This window comes from Haemaphysalis longicornis, unplaced genomic scaffold (assembly GCF_048455015.1).
Source record: "Haemaphysalis longicornis isolate Haplotype H1 unplaced genomic scaffold, Haemaphysalis longicornis Haplotype H1 scaffold_9, whole genome shotgun sequence".
NCBI lineage: Eukaryota > Metazoa > Arthropoda > Arachnida > Ixodida > Ixodidae > Haemaphysalis > Haemaphysalis longicornis.
In genome coordinates, this window is record NW_027526460.1 from 28,279,215 (window position 1) to 28,298,609 (window position 19,395).

At 49.0% G+C, this 19,395-nt stretch overlaps 1 protein-coding gene across 1 annotated transcript in view; it reads right to left on the reverse strand.

Moving 5' to 3' along the window:
* LOC144151455 (uncharacterized) overlaps nt 1-19,395 on the reverse strand; it is a 106,961-nt gene that overhangs the window by 85,118 nt on the left and 2,448 nt on the right. The window contains exons 2-5 of the mRNA XM_077682505.1: nt 13,357-13,462; nt 11,388-11,506; nt 7,935-7,989; nt 7,238-7,371 (exon numbers count right to left, since the gene is read on the reverse strand). Coding sequence (XP_077538631.1) covers nt 7,238-7,371; nt 7,935-7,989; nt 11,388-11,506; nt 13,357-13,462 — 414 coding nt within the window. The remainder of the gene's footprint in view (nt 1-7,237; nt 7,372-7,934; nt 7,990-11,387; nt 11,507-13,356; nt 13,463-19,395) is intronic.

The window sequence follows — 19,395 nt, forward strand, 5'->3', positions numbered from 1 at the left end:
GCGAACGCCAAACGACCCCGACGAGACCCCACGCCCCTGAGCAGCGGTCTTTCGGACGCCGAAAAAAGGCGACTTGCTTGGTGCAGCAGAAGGGCACGACCGCATGGGCGTGCGTATGCCGCTAAGATTGGCGCCGCCGCCATTTCCTTCGTCGCCGTCGCTGTGGCCTGCCTAATCTTCTTCTGGGGCTTCTCGTACAAGATGAGGCGGCTGCAAGTGAGGGGAAAAAACGCTACGCCTACGCCGACGGAAGAGCCGTTCTGCTGCCTCGACTTCCTCGAAAGCCTCGAGGTCGACCGTACCAGCAGCACCTGCCATGACTTCCAAAAGTACGTGTGCCGCCGAGACGTGAACAAGGCGACCGCGTTCCGCTGGAACACGTGGAACCCGCACGGGGCTCTGACAGGATCTGTTAAACACCCGAAAGCAGTTACCGGCGAACTTCTTCGGTCTCTTCGTCGACAGTGCGAAGCTCTTCTCGATCGTGGCCCCGTGTACTTTGTGAGGGAGATGACGCCCCTCGTCCTGCGGAACGCCCACCTCCCGCCCTCCGAACCGAATTCCGACCACATTTTGCTGTTCATGGCGTTCATCTCGCTTAAACTCCGCATCGATGCCCCCGTACACATCTCGGTCCCCAATGTATTCTACCCCACGCTAGCAGTCGGCGGGCAGAATCCCGTTCCGTCTTTAGCCGCCTTCAACCGTACGTGTCCGGAATGCGTCGACGAGACCTTGAGTATGATACGAAATCACACGGCGCGCTTAGTAAAGCGCGAAGAGCTCCTCGCTTTCGAATTTGGCTTGGGGGACATCCTGGACAGCACGGAATCGAGCTGCAGTCCCAACTTGTTCCGGATGCTCGGTGCGCAGACCGCGTGGGAGAACATCTGCCTTAGCGCTTTCGATATTCCGCCGGCGGACGTCCGAATAATGTGCACCACCAGACCAGGTCGCATCTACGCGACTTTCAAACGTTATGTCACAAGTGCCAGTAAGTCCCTCTCATTGGCATCCATCGTCGTACACCTTCTCGCCACGATGTACCTGCGCATGGCCTCAAGCGACACAGAGACTGCAACACCCAATCCCCAGCACCGCTGCTTGTTCCGGGAAGATTTTCCCAATCTCTGGACCCACCTCTACGCGGAGGTGCTGGTGACGTCCGCCAAGAATCAGCATATCCGGCGCATTTTTGTTGCGGTTGCCACCGCGATGCACGCGGTCGCAGCCGCCGCGAACATTGTCACTCCCGAAGGCCACGGCAGGCTGGTGAAGCACGTGCAGGGACTGAGTCCGTTCTTGCCCATCAGCACATCTCCAGGCACACTTCAGCCTCCTATTCACACCGACGATTTCAGCGCCCAGTTCCTCTCGATTAAGGAGTACGAGTTCGCGCTCGAAGCGAACAGGAGGCACAGGCATTTCCCTCCGCTGCTATTGACCGGCGACCCCGTCTACGTATCGCATGGCTGGCTGGTCGTAACGCCGCTGGCGTACGCTCTTGTCAACGAAAGCAACCGGCAAAAAAATCTGATGGATCTTCCGGTTGTCGGCGTACGTATAGCCAAAGCTTTGTGGGCCTACGTATTCGACAAAGAAAACAGCTGGCTAGCAGCTCTGCTCGGAAAGGAGACCAGCTCTTGCCCCCATGATGGCAACGAGAGTCTGACGTGGCGTAAGCAAGCCCTGGAAACAGCACTCGCGCTCAGGACAGCCCTCAGCGCTTTAGATAGAAGAGGGTGGACCACGCCGACGAACGCCTCCGTACAATGGCAATACGTTACCAACGCCGAAATCTTCTTTTTGAGGCTTGGAAACTCGTTATGCGACAGCAATGACGGCAGTGTTGATCGTATGCTGAACCTGGTCCTTCAGCGAAACCCGGAATTCTCACATGTCTTTAATTGTATAGGTGGCTCGAACCAGTCCCATTGCCTAGACGTTTAGAGCCCGGAACGTCCGGAAACTAAACTTTAGCTTTTAAACTACCCACCTACTCTGCAGACAGGATTATATTAGTTAATTTCAATTTTTAAGATGCCCGAAAATGTTCGCCTGTAAGCCTTGTCAATTTGTACATTGGATATTTTTTTCCCGTCCCAGCCTTTGACTTAGTGTTACCATGTAACAAATGTGAATAAATAGAACTATAATGGCATCCACGTCTGCGTGAACCTCTTGTTGCCAGTCTACCAAGGTGCTCTAGAACTTTAAAAGATATGGATGCGAAAGGATTGGAACTACATGGCAAATTTCCCGCCGAACATTTGAAATTTCGAAGTTTCACGCAGCTCCCAACCCAAGGTTGATCACTACACTACATAATAATGAAGTAGTAGAAGACGCTGCATTCACCATGACGTCAGAGGTACTGCTCAGCATCGGCCTAACCATTCGTAATGAACTTCTCTATTCACTGAATTTGAAGTGGCCTAGAAACTTTCTCGCTCAACGTTGTTCCTGCGAAGCTGTCTGAATATTTCGCTGAAAAATATTTGTGTTAAAAATAAATTCTGCTTTGTTGTAGTCAATAAAATTCAAGCAAAACCAGCACCCGAGGCCAGGCATAATGGAGGTTGACACGTTGCTCTTTGCGCTTGCGTACAAGACAAGGCGGCGTACGCCACAAGGCTCCGAGGAGCAGTGAGTAGTACTGTTTGAGGCCTCCTCGAGGCAGCCGCAAGGACGCTGTCGTAGACCCTGGCTCAAGAAAGGGTCGCTGTCGGCAAGGGGTTGATGCACGTCTTCAACGGCTGACGTGGCTTCGAAACCAGAACCGATACATCCGTTGATTAGCGCTATTGGAGAAGACCACTTTGTAGCGAAAGCCCAACGAACAATGCCTGCTGACGCTGATGCAAAAAATGCCCTCACAATTACTATACTCCCCAATGCGAAATTTATGCGCAGCGCGACCTGCAGTCTTCTCGGTCACAATGCATGTATGCTGCGTCTCAGGAAGAGATCAGGTTATCTCGCAGCGCGTCGCCTTCGCCGGCCAGCGTGTTGTTGCAAATCGTGTTTGAACGTGCCGCGCATATGCCACGGGGTTCGGATTAGCGGCGAACGGAGCAGCGTCTGGGGGAAAGTGTCAGGGGGAACGCGCTCCTAGGCGGCGACGCATAAAGAAAGTATGATCGGAAGGCAGTGAGCGAGACGACGCCATAGCCGCACGTGCCGCCTTCCTCCCCACCTTTCTCCCGTCGCTGCTCCGTTTTCTTTCTGCCTTCGCTGCTTCATTCACTCACTCGTTTACGCGGACACATACAGACGCCGCCACCTCAAAACCCAGGTCATCATCATCATCATCATACTATCTACGCCCACTGCAGGGCAAAGCCCTCTGCCATAGATCTCCTGTTATCCCGGTCCTGTGCTAACAGCTGCGACCACGTTATCCCCGCAAACTTGATCTCATCTGCCCATCTAGCTTCCTCCCGCCCCCCTGCCACGCTTGCCTTCTCTAGGGATCCACTCTGTTTATCTATCCTTCGCAATACATGCCCTGCCCACGCACTTTCTTAATTTCTACTAATATGTCCTTAACACGCGTTTGTTCGCTGACCCACTCCTCTGTATTCTTGCCCCCTAATGTTGCATGTTCCGTTACATTGCTGGCTGAGTCATTCTCAGCATATGCGGCGCATTATTTCCGGAAAGAGGCTGTAAAAGGAAACTTAGTTATGAATAAAACCCGAATTACCCATTAATTAGCACCCTTCAACAATTCAAGCGACCTGAAGCAGGAAGGAAATTTTGAATGCAATTATATATATCCCTTTTTGCAAACCCCAAATTTGATGCGCCAATAGATGATATAAGTGGACTCGAAAAAGTCAACCCCAAACGCTCAATCGGGCCCTTCAAAAGCAGCTGTCTAGCTGTTGTGAAACAGCAGCAGTCGAGAAAAAATAGCTCGATTGTTTCAGGGACCTGGCATCGCACACACAGTTCCGTAAGTGAAAGTCCTGATCTGAACAGATAGAAATTAAGCCTTGGAATCCTGCAGCGCAGCTCGGTGAAGGTCACCTCGCATTGCCGAGAACCACGAATATGAACATTCCACCCGAACTTTAAATGTCCGTACTCTTCACATGATAAAAGTGAGCCATGTTTGGCCCTACGTACTGTCGCGCCACATCCTTCTCTTCACCCGGCACATGTCCATCCTTTCGGATTGTCCCCCGCCACTGTTGCCCGGTTACCACATCCGTTACACCCACCTGTTCCCAATCCAATGTTCTGAATACCTCTTGTAAACACGCTGTGAATAACATTAAAGAGATTGTGTCTCCTTGCCTCACGCCCTTCCTTATCGGTACTTTACTGCTGTTTTTATAGAGGACAAAGGTATCTTTGGGCCCATTGTAGATATCCTCTAGTATTCCCGCGTAATGCTCGTCTACACCCCGATTCCACATTGCCTGAATGACTGCTGAGGTTTAGACCGAGTCAAATGCTTCCTCATGATCAATGAAGGCTATGTACAGGGGTTGCGTATACTCAGCGCATCTCTCTATCGCCTGATTGATCGTGTGAATATGGTTCGTTGTTGAATAGCCTTTGCGGAACCTTGCTTGTTCATTAGGTTCACTGAAATCTAAGGTGGCAGATAGTATGTTAGTGATTACGTTGGTAAGGACCTTGTAGATGATTGACAGTAAGCTGATCGGCCTGTAATTTTTCAAGTCCTTCATATCACATTTCTTACGGATCCTGATGATATTCGCGTTCTTCCAAGATTCCGGTACACTCACGGTCATTAGTCACTGTATACAGGTTAGCCAGTTTTTCTAGTACAATTTGGCCGCCTGCCTTCAAGAGGTCTGCTGTTATCTGATCCTCACCAGGTGCTTTGCCCCCTTGAATATCTTTCAAAACCTTCTTTACTACTTCTGTCGTTACTGGTGGGATGTCCATCTCCTCTCAACTACTTCCTCGTTAGGTATTATACTTGATGTTGCGGCTACTGTACATATTTGACAGAGCTCCTCGGCTACTATAACTATTTTATCCCTATTTGTGATGGCAGTGCCTTGCTTGTCATTGAGTGCATATATATGATTTCTCCCCACGCCTAAACGCCTCTTCGCTGTTTTTAGGCTGCTACCGTTCTTTACAGCATGCTCGATCCACTCCATATTATACTTTCGTATGTCAGCTGTCTTAGTCTTATCGATTAACTTCGAAAACTCCGCCAGTTCCATCTGTCAGCTGGAGTGGAGATAGTCATGCTTTGTCATTTCCTAATTAAATATTTTGTCTCTTGGGAAAGTTTACCAGTATCCTTTTTAGCGATCGTACCTCAAACTTCTACTGCACACTCAGTGATAATGCGCGCGAGATTGTCGCTGGCTTCCTGTGTCGTAAACTCTGCTACCTCGGTTAGAGCTGAATATCGGTTCTGCAGCGCGATCCTAAATTCTTCAATTTTCCGTCGCACTGTTAGCTCATTTATTGGCTTCTTTCGTACTAGCTTGTTACGGTCCCTCTTCACATCTAACCCTAATTCGAGATCTTACCATACGATGGTCGCACAGTATGAAGTCAATTTCATTTTTATGCTCTCCATTCGGTCTCCTCGACGTCCACTTCCAGCTCTCTCGTTTTCAGAAGAAGATGTTCAGGATGCGAAGATTATTCCGTTCGGTGAACTGGACTAGTAAATCTCTTGTTATTGCAGCGGTGGCGTAGAGGTAGAGCATCCGCCTCGCGTGCAGAAGGACCATGGTTCCAATATCGGTGCCGCACAATTCCCACTGGATAAAAAAAAAATCCGCATGTTGATGGCATCAAAGCTTGGGGTACGGCCTGATCCCGGCGACCATTGACGGTAACGCATTCCCTCACCAGAGCAGAATTGGCCACACTGGTGTATTATGGACACAACCTCCCATGAATACGCCAATTAAAACCCAGGTACCGGCCGCCAAAGAGCTGTGCCCTAAAAAATGCAACCCGGGAGTCGTTTTTCGCGCATACGAAACCGAGGTTGCCCCTCTTCATCACGAGACGCCGTATTGTAACATAGGTAAAAACCACCTCAACAATATGTCGTTTTCTCGCTGAAGGGGCGTGGGTTCGGGGAATTTTTCCCCTGCATGCGCGACGTCCTGTTCGAAGTCTCGACTAAATAGTAAGGGGTGGTGACACCTCTCGAAGCGTCCGAAACGTGAGGCCGAAGAATGACTTAAGCGGGCTGAAAATGTTGCACTCAGATCGTAATCAATGAAGTTATCAACAACAAAACAATACAAACCACAGGTTCTATCGCCGCGCATGTCTTGGCATTAAACTTTATTGTATCCTGAGACGCAACGTTAAGTATTTTTTTTTTCGCAGCCTGTAACCGACTCCACGTGGGTCGGGGCTCGGAGGCCTAAACTGACGGGTTCCAGTGGCGAGCTCGTCACTTCTTCCGGGTGAATGTGACGCCATCAGCCAAAGGGAGGAGACAGATGTCTACACGTTCGTCCTCGTGCAGCTTCTTGTTGAAAGCTCGCAGTGCCACGCTCTCCAATGAATTGTCTTTCGGATCGTATACCGTACCCCGCCAGAGAACCTGTCGGGAACCAAAAATGCAAGTTGCACTAGACCGATGGATTAGCTCAACGAGAACACGAATATAGTACCACTCTTACGCGTAGCTTTTTTGTAATGCGGTAGTAGTTACGAAAATGTGAAGACCGCTGCCGCCGCCACTGGCTGTACCGCGCAACCTGCACCTAAAAGGGTTAGAACGGCTGGCGTGTACGACGTCTTCCCTGGCTGTCGCTGGATGGCGCTACTCGTGCCTACTTGCGGAGGCGGTACCGTTTTCAAAGACGCGTGGTTCGAAGGCAACATCCGCGGGGCCTGAAAAGGACAATATGCTTTTGTTTTTAAACGACGTGTAAATATTGATCGCGGGTCTCATAAAGGGACATTTTGCATTGTGGCCCGAAGCTGCGAAGTACGGGGGGGTTCAGGAAAGCCCGACTGATTTGACCGAAACTGACCAAACCCTCGGTACGTTGTAGCCTTGTATTTTGTTGCTTTTATTCCCTTACTTTCCGTTTATCGTGACGCAAACCGTGGTTGCAGCCTCCGTTTGCATCACGTCTGATTAGCGTTTTATTAGCTATTTTTCAGTAATGAAGGCATTTTTCGGCACCGCATCAACGCTGAAATGGCAACGGGAAGGTCAGACTTTCGTTTGAAACCAGCTTGCTGCATGGTTGCCTTCAGTACGTACATTGTCTATGGCGATGAGGCCGTTCCGCTTGACCAGCCGCAGGCATTTCTCGTAGTAGTCGTCGTAGTTCTCCTTGTCGGCGTCGATGAACACAAAGTCGAAGGTGCCCGCTTGCCCTTCTCGCAGCAAGGCGTCTATAAAGCATTCCGACTGATATGAACACTTCAAAGACGCTAAACTGTAATGATGACTGTCATCTGAGTGGGCGATAGTTGCATGTCAATTTTCCGCTCAATTCAAACTTGTTCAACAAACAAGGCAACCAATAGTCAGTCAGACAGTCAGCCAGGCCTACATGAAAGGATGTCTTAAAAACCGAGACGATTAGGCTCATCGCGTCATACAATTTTATAACAGTGGCAAGAATAATTTCGAACAAGAGTACAGAGGCTAGGTAGGCACTGTGTTCATAATTGGGTCATGTAACCGCCCTTCAAAGTGACTTTATTTGGCCTGTGAAGCGAATACGCGCATTTAGATTTCTCAAGAACACGCACACATGGGGGTCGACAGGGGGGTGCAAAAAGGGAACTTTCCCCGCCCCGCCCCAGGTTACCCCAGCACTTTCAGCCCTCTGCCCCATGCCCTCTCCCTCTTTCCTCGCGATAGAATGGGTTTGCCCCCTAAAGATGAAATCCTACCGACGCCCATGCACGCATTAGTACAGATGAATTCGCAAACCGTCTGGAAAACTTACCCAGGGAATCACCTGCTGGTCCCAACCTGACCTGAATCTTCTCTACTACACCAGCCTAGAAGACGGGAAAGAGAGCGTTGCTGCCGTAAGCACCAGAAGTATAGCAGTGAAGTTCATGAAAAATGGCGTATTGTACGATCGGTTAGACCTCACGTGATTCCTTAAAAAATAAATAGTGTTACAGCTGGTCCCCGCCGATTTTGTATGCCTGGTAAGCATAGCTCTTCAGCAGGTAAGCAGTAGGTTCCTGCTTGAATGTGAGGGGAAAGGAGCAGCGAGAGAGAGGGGGGGGGATACATTGCTAGGAGAAAAATTTAGAAAGAAAGAAAGAGAAAGAAAGAAAAAGAGAGAGAGAGAGAGAGAGAGAGAGAGAGAGAGAGAGAGAGAGAGAGAGAGAGAGAGAGAGAGAGAGAGAGAGGAAAAAAGAAAGAAAGAAAGAAAGAAAATTGGACCCATCTCCCCGCGAGGGGGACTCGAGTAAATGCGTCGCATAGGGGGTGGGTGTATTGCGTTAGCGTTTAGTGTTTGGGGAGTTGGTGGTAGTGAATGCGTTGTATCAGCAGCTTCTTGACGTAGTTTGAATGAATCAAGGATATAAGCGCGTTCGTAGCCTCCCATTCTGTGTCGGCTTTGTGGCGCAGTGGGCAGAGCACCATGTACATTGCGTTCCGCCCGCAGGGTCGAGGGATCGAAACCGGGCGCCAGATAGTATTTTTATATATATATATATATAGTGTACGGGGAGGGGTGCGGACAACGACGGTGCGGACTACGCCGGACGTCAACGCGGGTAACATCGTGAGTTACTGAAATGCTCTGCATTTAAAAGAAAGAAAGAAAGAAAGAAAGAAAGAGGTTAGCAAGCAAGGACGGACGGACGGATGGTCGCACTACTGTCTCTCAAAAACGGTGTCACGAGGTACTCCTGGAGAAGATGCAGGGGTGGAAGTAAGTTACCGTAAGGGAGAAATAGTTATGAGAGAACTAGAAAAAATTTAGAAAGTACAGAAACTTAAAAAGAGATGGGGAAAGGTGAATAGAAGGGTCACCTCATTGCAAAGTACAATACGCTAGGCTGGCGCTGTGCAAGAATCCAGCAGGAGCTTCAAGACGTGATTCGGAATGCGGATGCAGAACTGTCCAGGACTGTCCTTTTCAATACCATGATGATGAGGATGGGTCTTTTATGATGTTCGTACGCATGAACGGACACTTTTATGATTGTTCCGGGCATACATCATTGGTCCAGGCATACTTTGTGGTCAAAATCATCCGCCAAGCGTCCGATCATGCGGAACTAAGATTGTGATCGTGAACTTCGATCACGCACGCCAATAGAGCTGACGCTCACCTTTTTCAGCGTCCAAACCCATTTAAAGGGACTCTGCAGCACTAAACGTTTTCACTCTTTCCTCAGAATATGGAAGCATTGTGAAAGCTATAGTTATCGTCAGCATGGAGTGGCACTGCGTGATTAGCTCGTCGCAGCAGATCCACCTTCCGTTTCTGCTTTCCCTTTGCGGCATTTTTTGTACCGTTGCTATCTAATTCGTTTATTGCTGCAACTGAAATGGATCCGACCAATAGCTACTACGCCGCTATAATGACGTCATTCGAGCACTCTTAGAAAGAACGGCAAGACCGGGAAAAAGAGAGAAATCTTTTCAGCAAGTTTTTAAGAGTTCTGATCAGCGTAGAGCCGTAATTTTTGGCTGAGGTAGTTTCCGATCCCCTATTTAAAGTACTGAATGTGCTTATTGACTGCGTTCTGAAAGAATTTAAGATTTCAAGAAAGTTAAAGAAAGTGTTGCAGGGTTTTTTTAAGGACCCGCCGAGCCACGAAGTTACCTTGAAGACAGCAGGCCGACTGGTTTCAGTGGCGCACGAATGAGGTGAGGCACTATGACAGGATCTTATGTGGTTAGAGAAGTGCCAAGCAAAATATGCTTTGAGGAAAGGCTTGGCAACTCACGTGCGCGGAAATGAACTGTGAGATGGAGCATGTCGCTTTTATCATCAAAGAGGAGGTGGCATGCAATGCCAGGAGAGGGTAGGAAAGCTAACCAAGAAGTGCTGTACAACGTTGGAAGTAAAACTAGATATCCGAGACATCCTTCGTTTTCGAGGACGGAAACGAAGGAGTTATTCATCCTATGTAGAGCCAGCGAATGCAAAAATCGGGGGCAAATTTTTATGACAACCAAAGGGACCAAACCTTGCTCTTGATTTCCGATCTGGCTGTCCGCAAAAGATAATCTAATTGGTAAGTAATACACATGCGTGAGTTGCCCGCAGGTAAAGTCGTTCTCTTAGTGTCCATCCGTCAAAACATATATAGAGGGGAGGTTGACACTCCTGAAGCACTGAGCTACAAAATTACTGGACGTATTAGCTGGACAGCAGTGAAGGTTAGCAAGAGGGAATTAGACCACTGGTCGCAAGAAACAGGTATTAAGCGCTGGCGGAACCGACTTAAACTCGGTTAGCTTGTTTCTATAAAGCCAGAGAGAGAGAGAGAGTAAACGTGTTTATTGCGAAAGCCAGAGCCTGAGAAGAAAACAACCGGCGCACGGGTTGGCAGGGCCAACCACGAAACATCGTTCAAAACCAGCATCCATTCCAGCCCATATATTAATTTTATACAGCGTTTTCCGTGATGCTACTGAAGGGTACGAGCTCCTCAGTGAGCATGTAACACTCTTCTAGAATAACCGCAGCAACTGTCGGGTATGTGCCCACTCAGACCTACCGTCAGGCTATGAAGTCGTACGACGTCAAGCTGTACTTTCAGCTTGACTTATAATCCTTGTTCTTTTTATAATGAGTGCCGGCTGAGAACGTTACACCTCAAAGTGTGGCGTTCTAAGTTTATTCTCAACGTCAGATAACCTTCAAGTTCAGTCTTGCGACGTGCACAGCAACGCCTTACTCATTGTACGTAGTGCTGCGCGTACCGATTGTCGACAATGATCTCAAAACCTGCCGCGTCGCCTTTTGCCTCTGCTGGGTACAACTTTTGCGCAAGCAGGTTACGAACAGGAAAATACGGTAGGATTTTAGAAACAACATTCACAAAACTGGCTTCACGAATTTCCCGCGAATCTGACAGGTGGGTTAATATAGAGTTTTCGCCCTAAAAAAAATAGACTGCGTTTTTGTTGGCGGCAGGCAAGCCACCCTTCCCATGCCTAATGCGCCTGGGCGTTGCCTAGCAACGGAGACGTGCCTTCGAATTTCTTGCTCGCACAGCATTCCTTTACTCAACAACCTTCGGAATATCGGCCTTTTCAGAAACGGTGGATCTGTTGCTCTCGCACCTAAAGCAGATACAGACATGGTATTATTTTCCGTCACAGCGATAGGAAGGGGATGGTTTTGGCTACCATCATCAATGTCACTAAAACCACGCCAATTCTTGAAGACGACGCCACAGTCACGCGAGCATATACGCACCTCCTTCCAGAACGGCCTGCCGACGTTGACCAGAGTCTCGTCAACGTCCAGAGCAACCACTTGTCCGTCGGGGGGCAGGGCCAGGGCGGCCGCTACTGCGCTGTATCCCGTGAACGTTCCTGCAGGGACGGTGCCACGAATTGAATTTCTTAACTCAGCAATTCCATTGTCGCACAACAGTTCCATGAGAAAAAGGAATGTCTGACTGCACGCTGTCGACATGTTACGAGGACAGGACAGCTGTATTAGCCGTAAACGCGGAGCTATACCGACACATAGCCAATGCAGATTATCGCGCTCACAGTAAGCCACTTTTATGTCGTTTTAATTTAGTTTCTATTCATATTCTTTACTCATATGATTTGGCACTAACAAAGCCTTAACACCCCTGAAAATTTATTAGCTTCTCTTGCGGATCTGTCAACTCGGGTGTCGACATATCAAACTCGTAACACCGAACCTTGGCAAATACCTGTTTCGAGGGCATCCCATGGGGAACAAATGATACGCTGTTCTCTCTGTCTGCACGAATAGGCATTACCTTTAGAAAACGTTAGCAGAGCAAGAGTGCGCTCTCTCTCGTACATCCCGAATGATACGTCTTCAAAGAAATTTAATCTGTGCTGATATGTTAATCGGTTATGTTTCTTCTCATCTGTTTGTCTGTGGTATTGTGAAGTGGTTGTCTCGCTCTGTGTGCTCTATACTGTTTGTATCTTTGTCACCCTCACAGTGTCTTGTAAACGGGGGCCAGCAGACTAGTCAATTGAACTAGCCTCCAATTTTTGTTCGGGCCTCTTTCCAAGTGTTCTTTGGAAAAATGAAATGCTTTGATTTGATTTGATTATATATTGGGTTCTGCAGAAATTAAGAAATTGTTTGAATTGTCCCTCGGTGCGAAGTATGTGCAGTAAATGAAACAAAAAAAAAGGTACACAACTTCATTTATCACACAGCGGCGAACTGCCTTACGCAAAAGTATGGTACGATCAGCTTATGGAATTTGTAGACGTCAGACGTTATTCGATCTGTACTAGTATTACTTTATAATTGTAGTTAATTCTTGTAAAATCTTTATATTTTACATTTTTGTGTTTTGGGCGGTTCCCAAATTACTGTTCGGCAAAGCATCTCCATTTGGGCTACTATAAGGATTAAATCTGCTACTTCCCCCAGTTATGCATTTTTGTGCGAATGCAGGGCGCTACCCGTTTGTCCTATTTTCCCAACTATTTATTCGTATTTCCAGTATTCTTTTCCTGGCTTTTTTATTTCCGTCTTCGTTATTGGAGGAGATGTTTAATACGCATTTTGATTTCGTTGGTTCATTTTCGTAATTTTTTTAAATTTATTGTATTTATTATATATTTTGCGTTTTCAATAGTTTCTTCACCCAATCTCCATTTACGCTATTATAACGCTTGTATGGCTTATTTCTGCCAATTGTGCATTCTTGTGGAAATGCAGGGCATTACACGATCCTGAATGGGGGGGGGACGGTTCTCTGCAAAGAATGTTAAGCATTAAAAAAGCACCTGCGTTTTCTCTCTGCTTTTTTGTTTTCGTTCATCTGTTTGCCCTTCTTGACATGTACATTCAACACAATTATTTTCTGTTTTTGCCGCACAGCTAGTATTAAGTGCGTCTTGAGACTCTTCGAACTGGAAATTTGCAGGGAAGGAGGCACCACTAGATGTTAGAGTTATACGGGTAGATTTCCGTGCTAAACGCGGCGCCGCGGAAATTTCTCGCAGTATTCGTCGTTCAAAATAAAACTACATCGATCAAATTTGCACGGTATGGATATTTCACAACGTTAGCACTGGTTCACGCGGGTTTACACAGTGCGCCTCTCTGCCTTCTTTTTTTATTGTCTTCCTTCTTTCCTGTACGCGCCGCAGACGTGTTCGCACTTCCTGCAACTCGTACCGGCAGAGGTTCCCAGCCGCACATATTTCCCAGAGCTCACCTATTTCCAGGTACCTCTTGGCAGACATCGTCTTCAGAAGGATTTGGAAGAACTGCACCTGGGAGCTGTCGCCGAGCATGGCACCGTACGGATGCTTCTTCGTGACCTGTAAAACATGTCGCGCTGTGAGCGAGGAAACGAAGATAGCTCGAGAGCTCCGTAGCTTGCAATAATCTACAAAAAAAACCTTATGACAAACCAGCGAAAAAATGAGATTTAAACCCGAAGGAGATAGAAGGTAACACACACGTTGTTACAACCGCGATAACCATTAGACACATCTTTCTCTCTTATGTTTGTATTTAACAAAAATCAAAACACTGAATGCGTTTTATTTCGCTTCATTACACTGTCTGCGTTACCAAAAAGAAGAGAAAGAATGGCGATTCGTGAGGAAATTATGAAGTTGCGTGAGTTTTTTAACCTAATTTTCGTGGTTTGTTCCATAGTCTGATCACATCAGAACATGAGACGTTCTTGAAATCTGCGAGGGCGCATTTTAAACGGAAGATGAAGTTGACGACTGCTTTTCGAGACATCATGTCAAACCCATCTCCCTATCATCACGCTTGGGGAACCTACGAGAGCATGGAGTTCTCACATGACTCACAGAACGCACCAAACAGACTCAGCTGTTTCCTCACACCATGCTGCGATTCCGCCCGCGCCTGGGCACTCCAGATATTAGGTTGCAATTACAGCACCTTACGCGTGAAAGAATACCACCAATGATATCTGCGATTTGGGTTTCTCCATAGCCCTCGACACTGTGCGACTCTCGGACATACTAAAGGTGGTGAACAAGGACGGCTTTGGAGAGCGCACGTACAAGTACATCAGATCGTTCCTTACGCCCCGAATCCTCACCCTTGCTTTGGAAAACGTTCACTCGGACCCCATTAAACTCGGCATTCTAGGTACCCACCAATAGTCGGTGCTTTCACGTTTCCTGTTCAACCTCGCCAAGAGGATCCTCTTGACCATCCTGTCAACCATACCCTACCTACATCATCCCCTATATGCAGACGACATCACCGTACGTGTGGATATACTTTGAGCATCGGACGGCCGAATCAAGAAAGCCCTGCAACGGGCAACCCACACCGTTGAGGAGTACGCAGTCGTACGCGGCTTATCGTGCCCTCCTCCCATACAAAAGCCGAAGGCGTTCAACTACAAACCACCTCGTAAAAACCTGCCGATATTAAATATATAACCACATCATCAGGGCCTAGCGCCCCTAGTTCACCCAAGCGAGGTCTTGGACCTGCACCAAAATGCAATGACCGGCATAACAATGCACTCAGAGATTTAGAAGGAGGACTACCAAACCGTCCGACTCATCTCCAGGGTTGTGGCAAGGATCAAAGCCATCAAGGAGTAACCTCATTGAGATGATACAGGCTCTCGCTATCCCGCGTGTCATATATGCACTGCCTTTCCTCACCCTGTGAGTCACGGAGCAGGGGAGGGTTCATAGGGTTAGAGCGAGAACTCGGCCTTCCTCAACACACATCAACTGCGAACCTACTTCAGCTCGGAATACACAATACGCTCTTCGAACATAGAGGCACGGCAAACCGCACAGTTAGAGAGACTCTCTCGCAGCTCTGTCGGTCGGTGCATTATGGCGTCCTAAGGCCTCGTACGACAAACGCCACACTACGCACGGTTGGTTGCCATTCCGCCTCCTCTGAGGGACGTCATCAGAGTGACCCCGGCGCCTAGACGTGTGCCCCCCATTCATTATAGGGAATGCCGTCAGGCAAGAAAAAAAGCCCTTATACCAATAACGCCCACCGGGGCCTTCTGTGGTACAGTCATGTCTCATTCATATGGACCCCGTTAATATTGAATATTCGCAACATGGAACGACATTTTCGGCGACCGGTCTCTCGCCATGCAGTTCTGCCCCGTTAATATAGAAATCCGCAGTCCGGACTATGGACGGCTATTTTAGGAACGAAACGGGTAAACCAGGGCATTTCCGTCTCGTTGTTATGGAGACGGGTCCAAAAAACAAAAAACACAGAAAAAATGACTGGTGACGCCCACGGGCCCCAACACGGACCAGTGATTCGCTGTTGGCCTAGGTATACAAATCAACAGCAGGCATTTATCTCGAAATGCTCTTCCTTCCAGCACCTTCGAATTAGATGTAGAGCTTTCGTGATCAGAGAACAACGAGTCCAAGATATGACGACAGGGTGACACCCTTTCCCTATCAAACAATATTTACCGGTGCGGCATACGCCGGGAAGAGCAAGTCCTGAGGCAAAGGACAAGACAACAGGACGATAGTTGGTGCCAGTATTCACTGCGCATAAGAGGCAAGGCTGTGCGCTTCTCTGGTCAGTTCGGCGGAGGGCAATGCCTGGTGTTAAGCGTAAACGCGCCGAGCTTTCCGCTCAGCTGAAAAAGGAAATTTGCCAATTGAAAAGCCAGACGCCTTCAGCACCTCCTCAATACGAAATAGAGGAAGAGACTAACGCCTGCGAGCCTGTGAGGGACGAGCAGATCCTGGAGCTTGTTGGCGGATCAGCTCAACAGTCACATCAACTCGAAGCTAGCTCTGATCCGACAGAAGATGACGACAGACCAACCATTACTCCACGTGAAGCTCGGCGTGGCTTGGAGACGGCTATCGATTACTTTGAACAGGACGGACACGCAGAACGCGCACTTCAAGTAGCCGACGTGGTGTGCTTTCTAGACACTACAGTAGGATCGAAGGCATCAGGGCAAACCCACGCCTTGTTTTTAAGTGCAGAGGGGCTCGCCTTGTCGTCGTAGCTCGCCCCCACGGCGCACCGTCGTCACGGCGTCGCATACAAGTCGCGAAAAACAAGTGGTCATAACTGCTCGAAATTCATGAACCACTGGCGCGTCATACATCTAGTTGTTTAGCACAAAGGAACGTGCAGGTACAATTGATGCAAAATACATGTAAATAACCGACAGCCCCCCCTTCATTTAGTCAGGAACGATAGTTGGATTGGTTTTTACGATAGCGAGCGGGAAAATGTGGCAGTGCACGGAAAAAATAGCACGTTCCAAACTGCGCAGTAAGGCGCCGGCATGTGCGGAATGAAAAGTGGGCACAAAAAAATCCCGTTCGCTCTGTTTCAAGCAGGGGGCGCGCAAGCCCTTTGAAGGCGGGAAATAAGAAATGCGTTGGACAAACTTCCGTTTACTTCATCAGGAGAGGAGTGAGACAGGGTGGTGAAGAGCGTGATGGGTGGCAGCAACTAGTGAGCGGATAACGGTGCCACAGCCCATTACGGCGAAACACTGCTCTGCACTTCCGACAACTTTCACGTTGAGTGGAACGGCTTTACTTTTTAGATGCGACGCTGAGAGGAGCATCTCTTACCGGCGGCCCTGTCCTGCGTCCGTCGTCGTCCGCGTCCGCACAGCTGCGTCTCTCCTCCGCTCACCCCCTCTCTTCTCTCCGATAGCGAACCTCTCGCCCAACATCTGCAGGTGCGTGGCGCAGCGCACTCACTCCGCCGGTGGGCGGCGCTGCGCGCGGCGCAAGCGCGCTGTGCGCATGTGCAGCGCCCTCTCCGCGGTCTCTTCTCCTTCGGGCGCGCTGTGCATATCAGCGGAGTGCCGCGCTCCGGCCGGTCTCTCAGTCGACGGTCGTCCGCGCTATGATTGCTCTCTCTCTCTCTCTCTCTCTCTCTCTCTCTCTCTCTCTCTCTCTCTCTCTCTCTCTCTCTCTCTCTCTCTCTCTCTCTCTCTCTCTCTCTCTCTCTCATTACCAGACGATTGCTCACGCAATTCGAGTAATCGACCCAACGGAAACGCACAATGGAACCCCCTTCAGCGTCGCATCACACCAGGGTTCCCTCCAGGTGAGGTGGGCGTAATTTTATAATACCGGAGCTGTTTAGCACATTGTTGGAGTCTCGTGCCCGAAGTTGAAAAATTGAATCAGTTCCACTCAACGTGAAAGCTGTCCAAAGTGCAGAGCAGTGATTCGGCTACGGCGCCGTTATCCGTTCACTGCTAACACCACTCACGCTCTTCCCCTCCTTGTCTCACTCCTATGTTAATGAATTGAACAGAGCTAGCTTTGTCCAACGCAATTCAAACTTCCCGCCTTCGAAGTTCTAGCGCGCCCTCTGCCTGGAACAGCATTAGCGGGAATTCTGCTCTTTTCGTGCTTGCTTTTGTTGTAGCATCAGCCGAGCCGGTTTCTTTCAGGAACAGCCTTTATTCCGAGGCGCACACTGGCAGCCTCAACGCAACAATCCCCCAGCCGCGTACAATGCATGAGCTTATCTACACATGAGACATCAGTGACGCATGCGCAGCAGCACGTCGGCGCTTCCAGCCATAACATAAATAATGATAACGCGGCGCGAGCGCGTGAACGCGACATGACATTCCCTCCCACTTATTTAAAAACAATCATAGCCCCAGCGCTCTGGAGGTCGCCTATCCCGGGCACTCCGTCGTACAGTTTGTGCGTGGTCTCGGGGCTCAACTTCGGTTGTAGGTCTGTCCCGTTCCGGTTGGGCATCCGGCTGGGAAACCGGGGTTGCCGGGAACAGAACCTCCGATGCATGTGGCAGGTCAATTTCTGGAATGACTTGTGGCTCCTGTGGCTGATCTAAACAAGAACGTCGCAAATGGTCTGCGTGCACATGTCGTACTTTGTTGCCAACACATACCAAATACCTGCAAGAAGACTTCGCTTGCGTCACTTTACCAGGGAACCATTTCAGAACTTCCCCCCCTCACAGAACGCACAAGTACTCGATCACCAACTGCAAACGACCGTGGCCCCACTCTGCGCTTATCGACCGACATTTTCACTCTTTCCACCTTTTGTGACAGTGCTCGCCACATTTGGGTGTAGTAATAACCGCGTCCTCAGTTTCCGGCGCAGGAACAGTTCTGCGGGAGTTTTCCCTGTGAACGTATGGGGCGTTGTTCGATAACAAAACATGAAATTATCGATCCTGTGTGGCAAAGACCTCGTGGTTGCTTTTTCTTTGTCTTCAAGTAACTGTTTGAGCAGCGCCTTTTTTGTTTGTACAGCGCGCTCGGAAGCCCCATTCGATTGCGGGTGGTAAGGAGGCGTAAGCAGATGCCTGACGCCATTTGCCTTTAGGAAAGTTTCAAATTCTACCGCGCGGAACTGAGGCCCGTTATCAGTTACCTCAGCAACTGGCAAACCATGCGCTGCAAACAAAGCGTACCGCTTCGACAGTTTTTGTGGCAGTTGTGGAGGTCATGAGTTCACTTCTAACCACTTTGAGTAGGCGTCAATCGCAATCAGCAACATCTGACCTTCCCTCTCTGCAAAACCCAAATGCACCCTCTCCCACGGGTGCTCACACAACTGCCAAGGCGAAAGTGGTGCTGGTTGTGCCGCAGGAAGCACACTGACATATTTTGCACTTGCGCACTGTTTGCTCGAGAGCTTCATCCATCCCTGGCCACCATACCATTGAACGGGCTAGCGCTTTCATCCTCGTTATTCCCAGAAGTTGTATGCAACAGGTCCAGCACTACATTACGCAAACACTGGAATCACAACCCTGTTTGTCCATACAACACATCCATCATGGACGGAAAGTTCAAACCGTCGAACCCAAAATGGTTTCAGTTCGTCTGAAAGAGTCTTGGGCCAACCATGCCATATCGTGTCTCGAACCACTCTTAACAGCTTGTCTCTGCCTGTCTCGCGATCAATGTCTTTAGCTGTCAACGGCAGCTCAGCAAGCGGAGAAAAATAAATATCTTCCACCTGCTTTTCAGAGTCCGCCAGAGGCAGCCGCGACAAAGCGTCAGCATGGCTAATTGCTGTTCCAGGCTTGTGACTCATCTTGTACTGGTAATTTGCCAGGAATGCTAACCAGCGGTGTATCCTGCCTGTAGCAACAGCGCTTGCTTGACGTTTTGGATTGAGCAGGCTAGTTAGTGGCTGGTGGTCTGTTAATACTTGAAATGTTCTGCCGTACAAGTCCTTGTGAAATTTTTTTACCGCGAACACAATGCTTAACGCCTCTTTCTCAATCTGCCCGT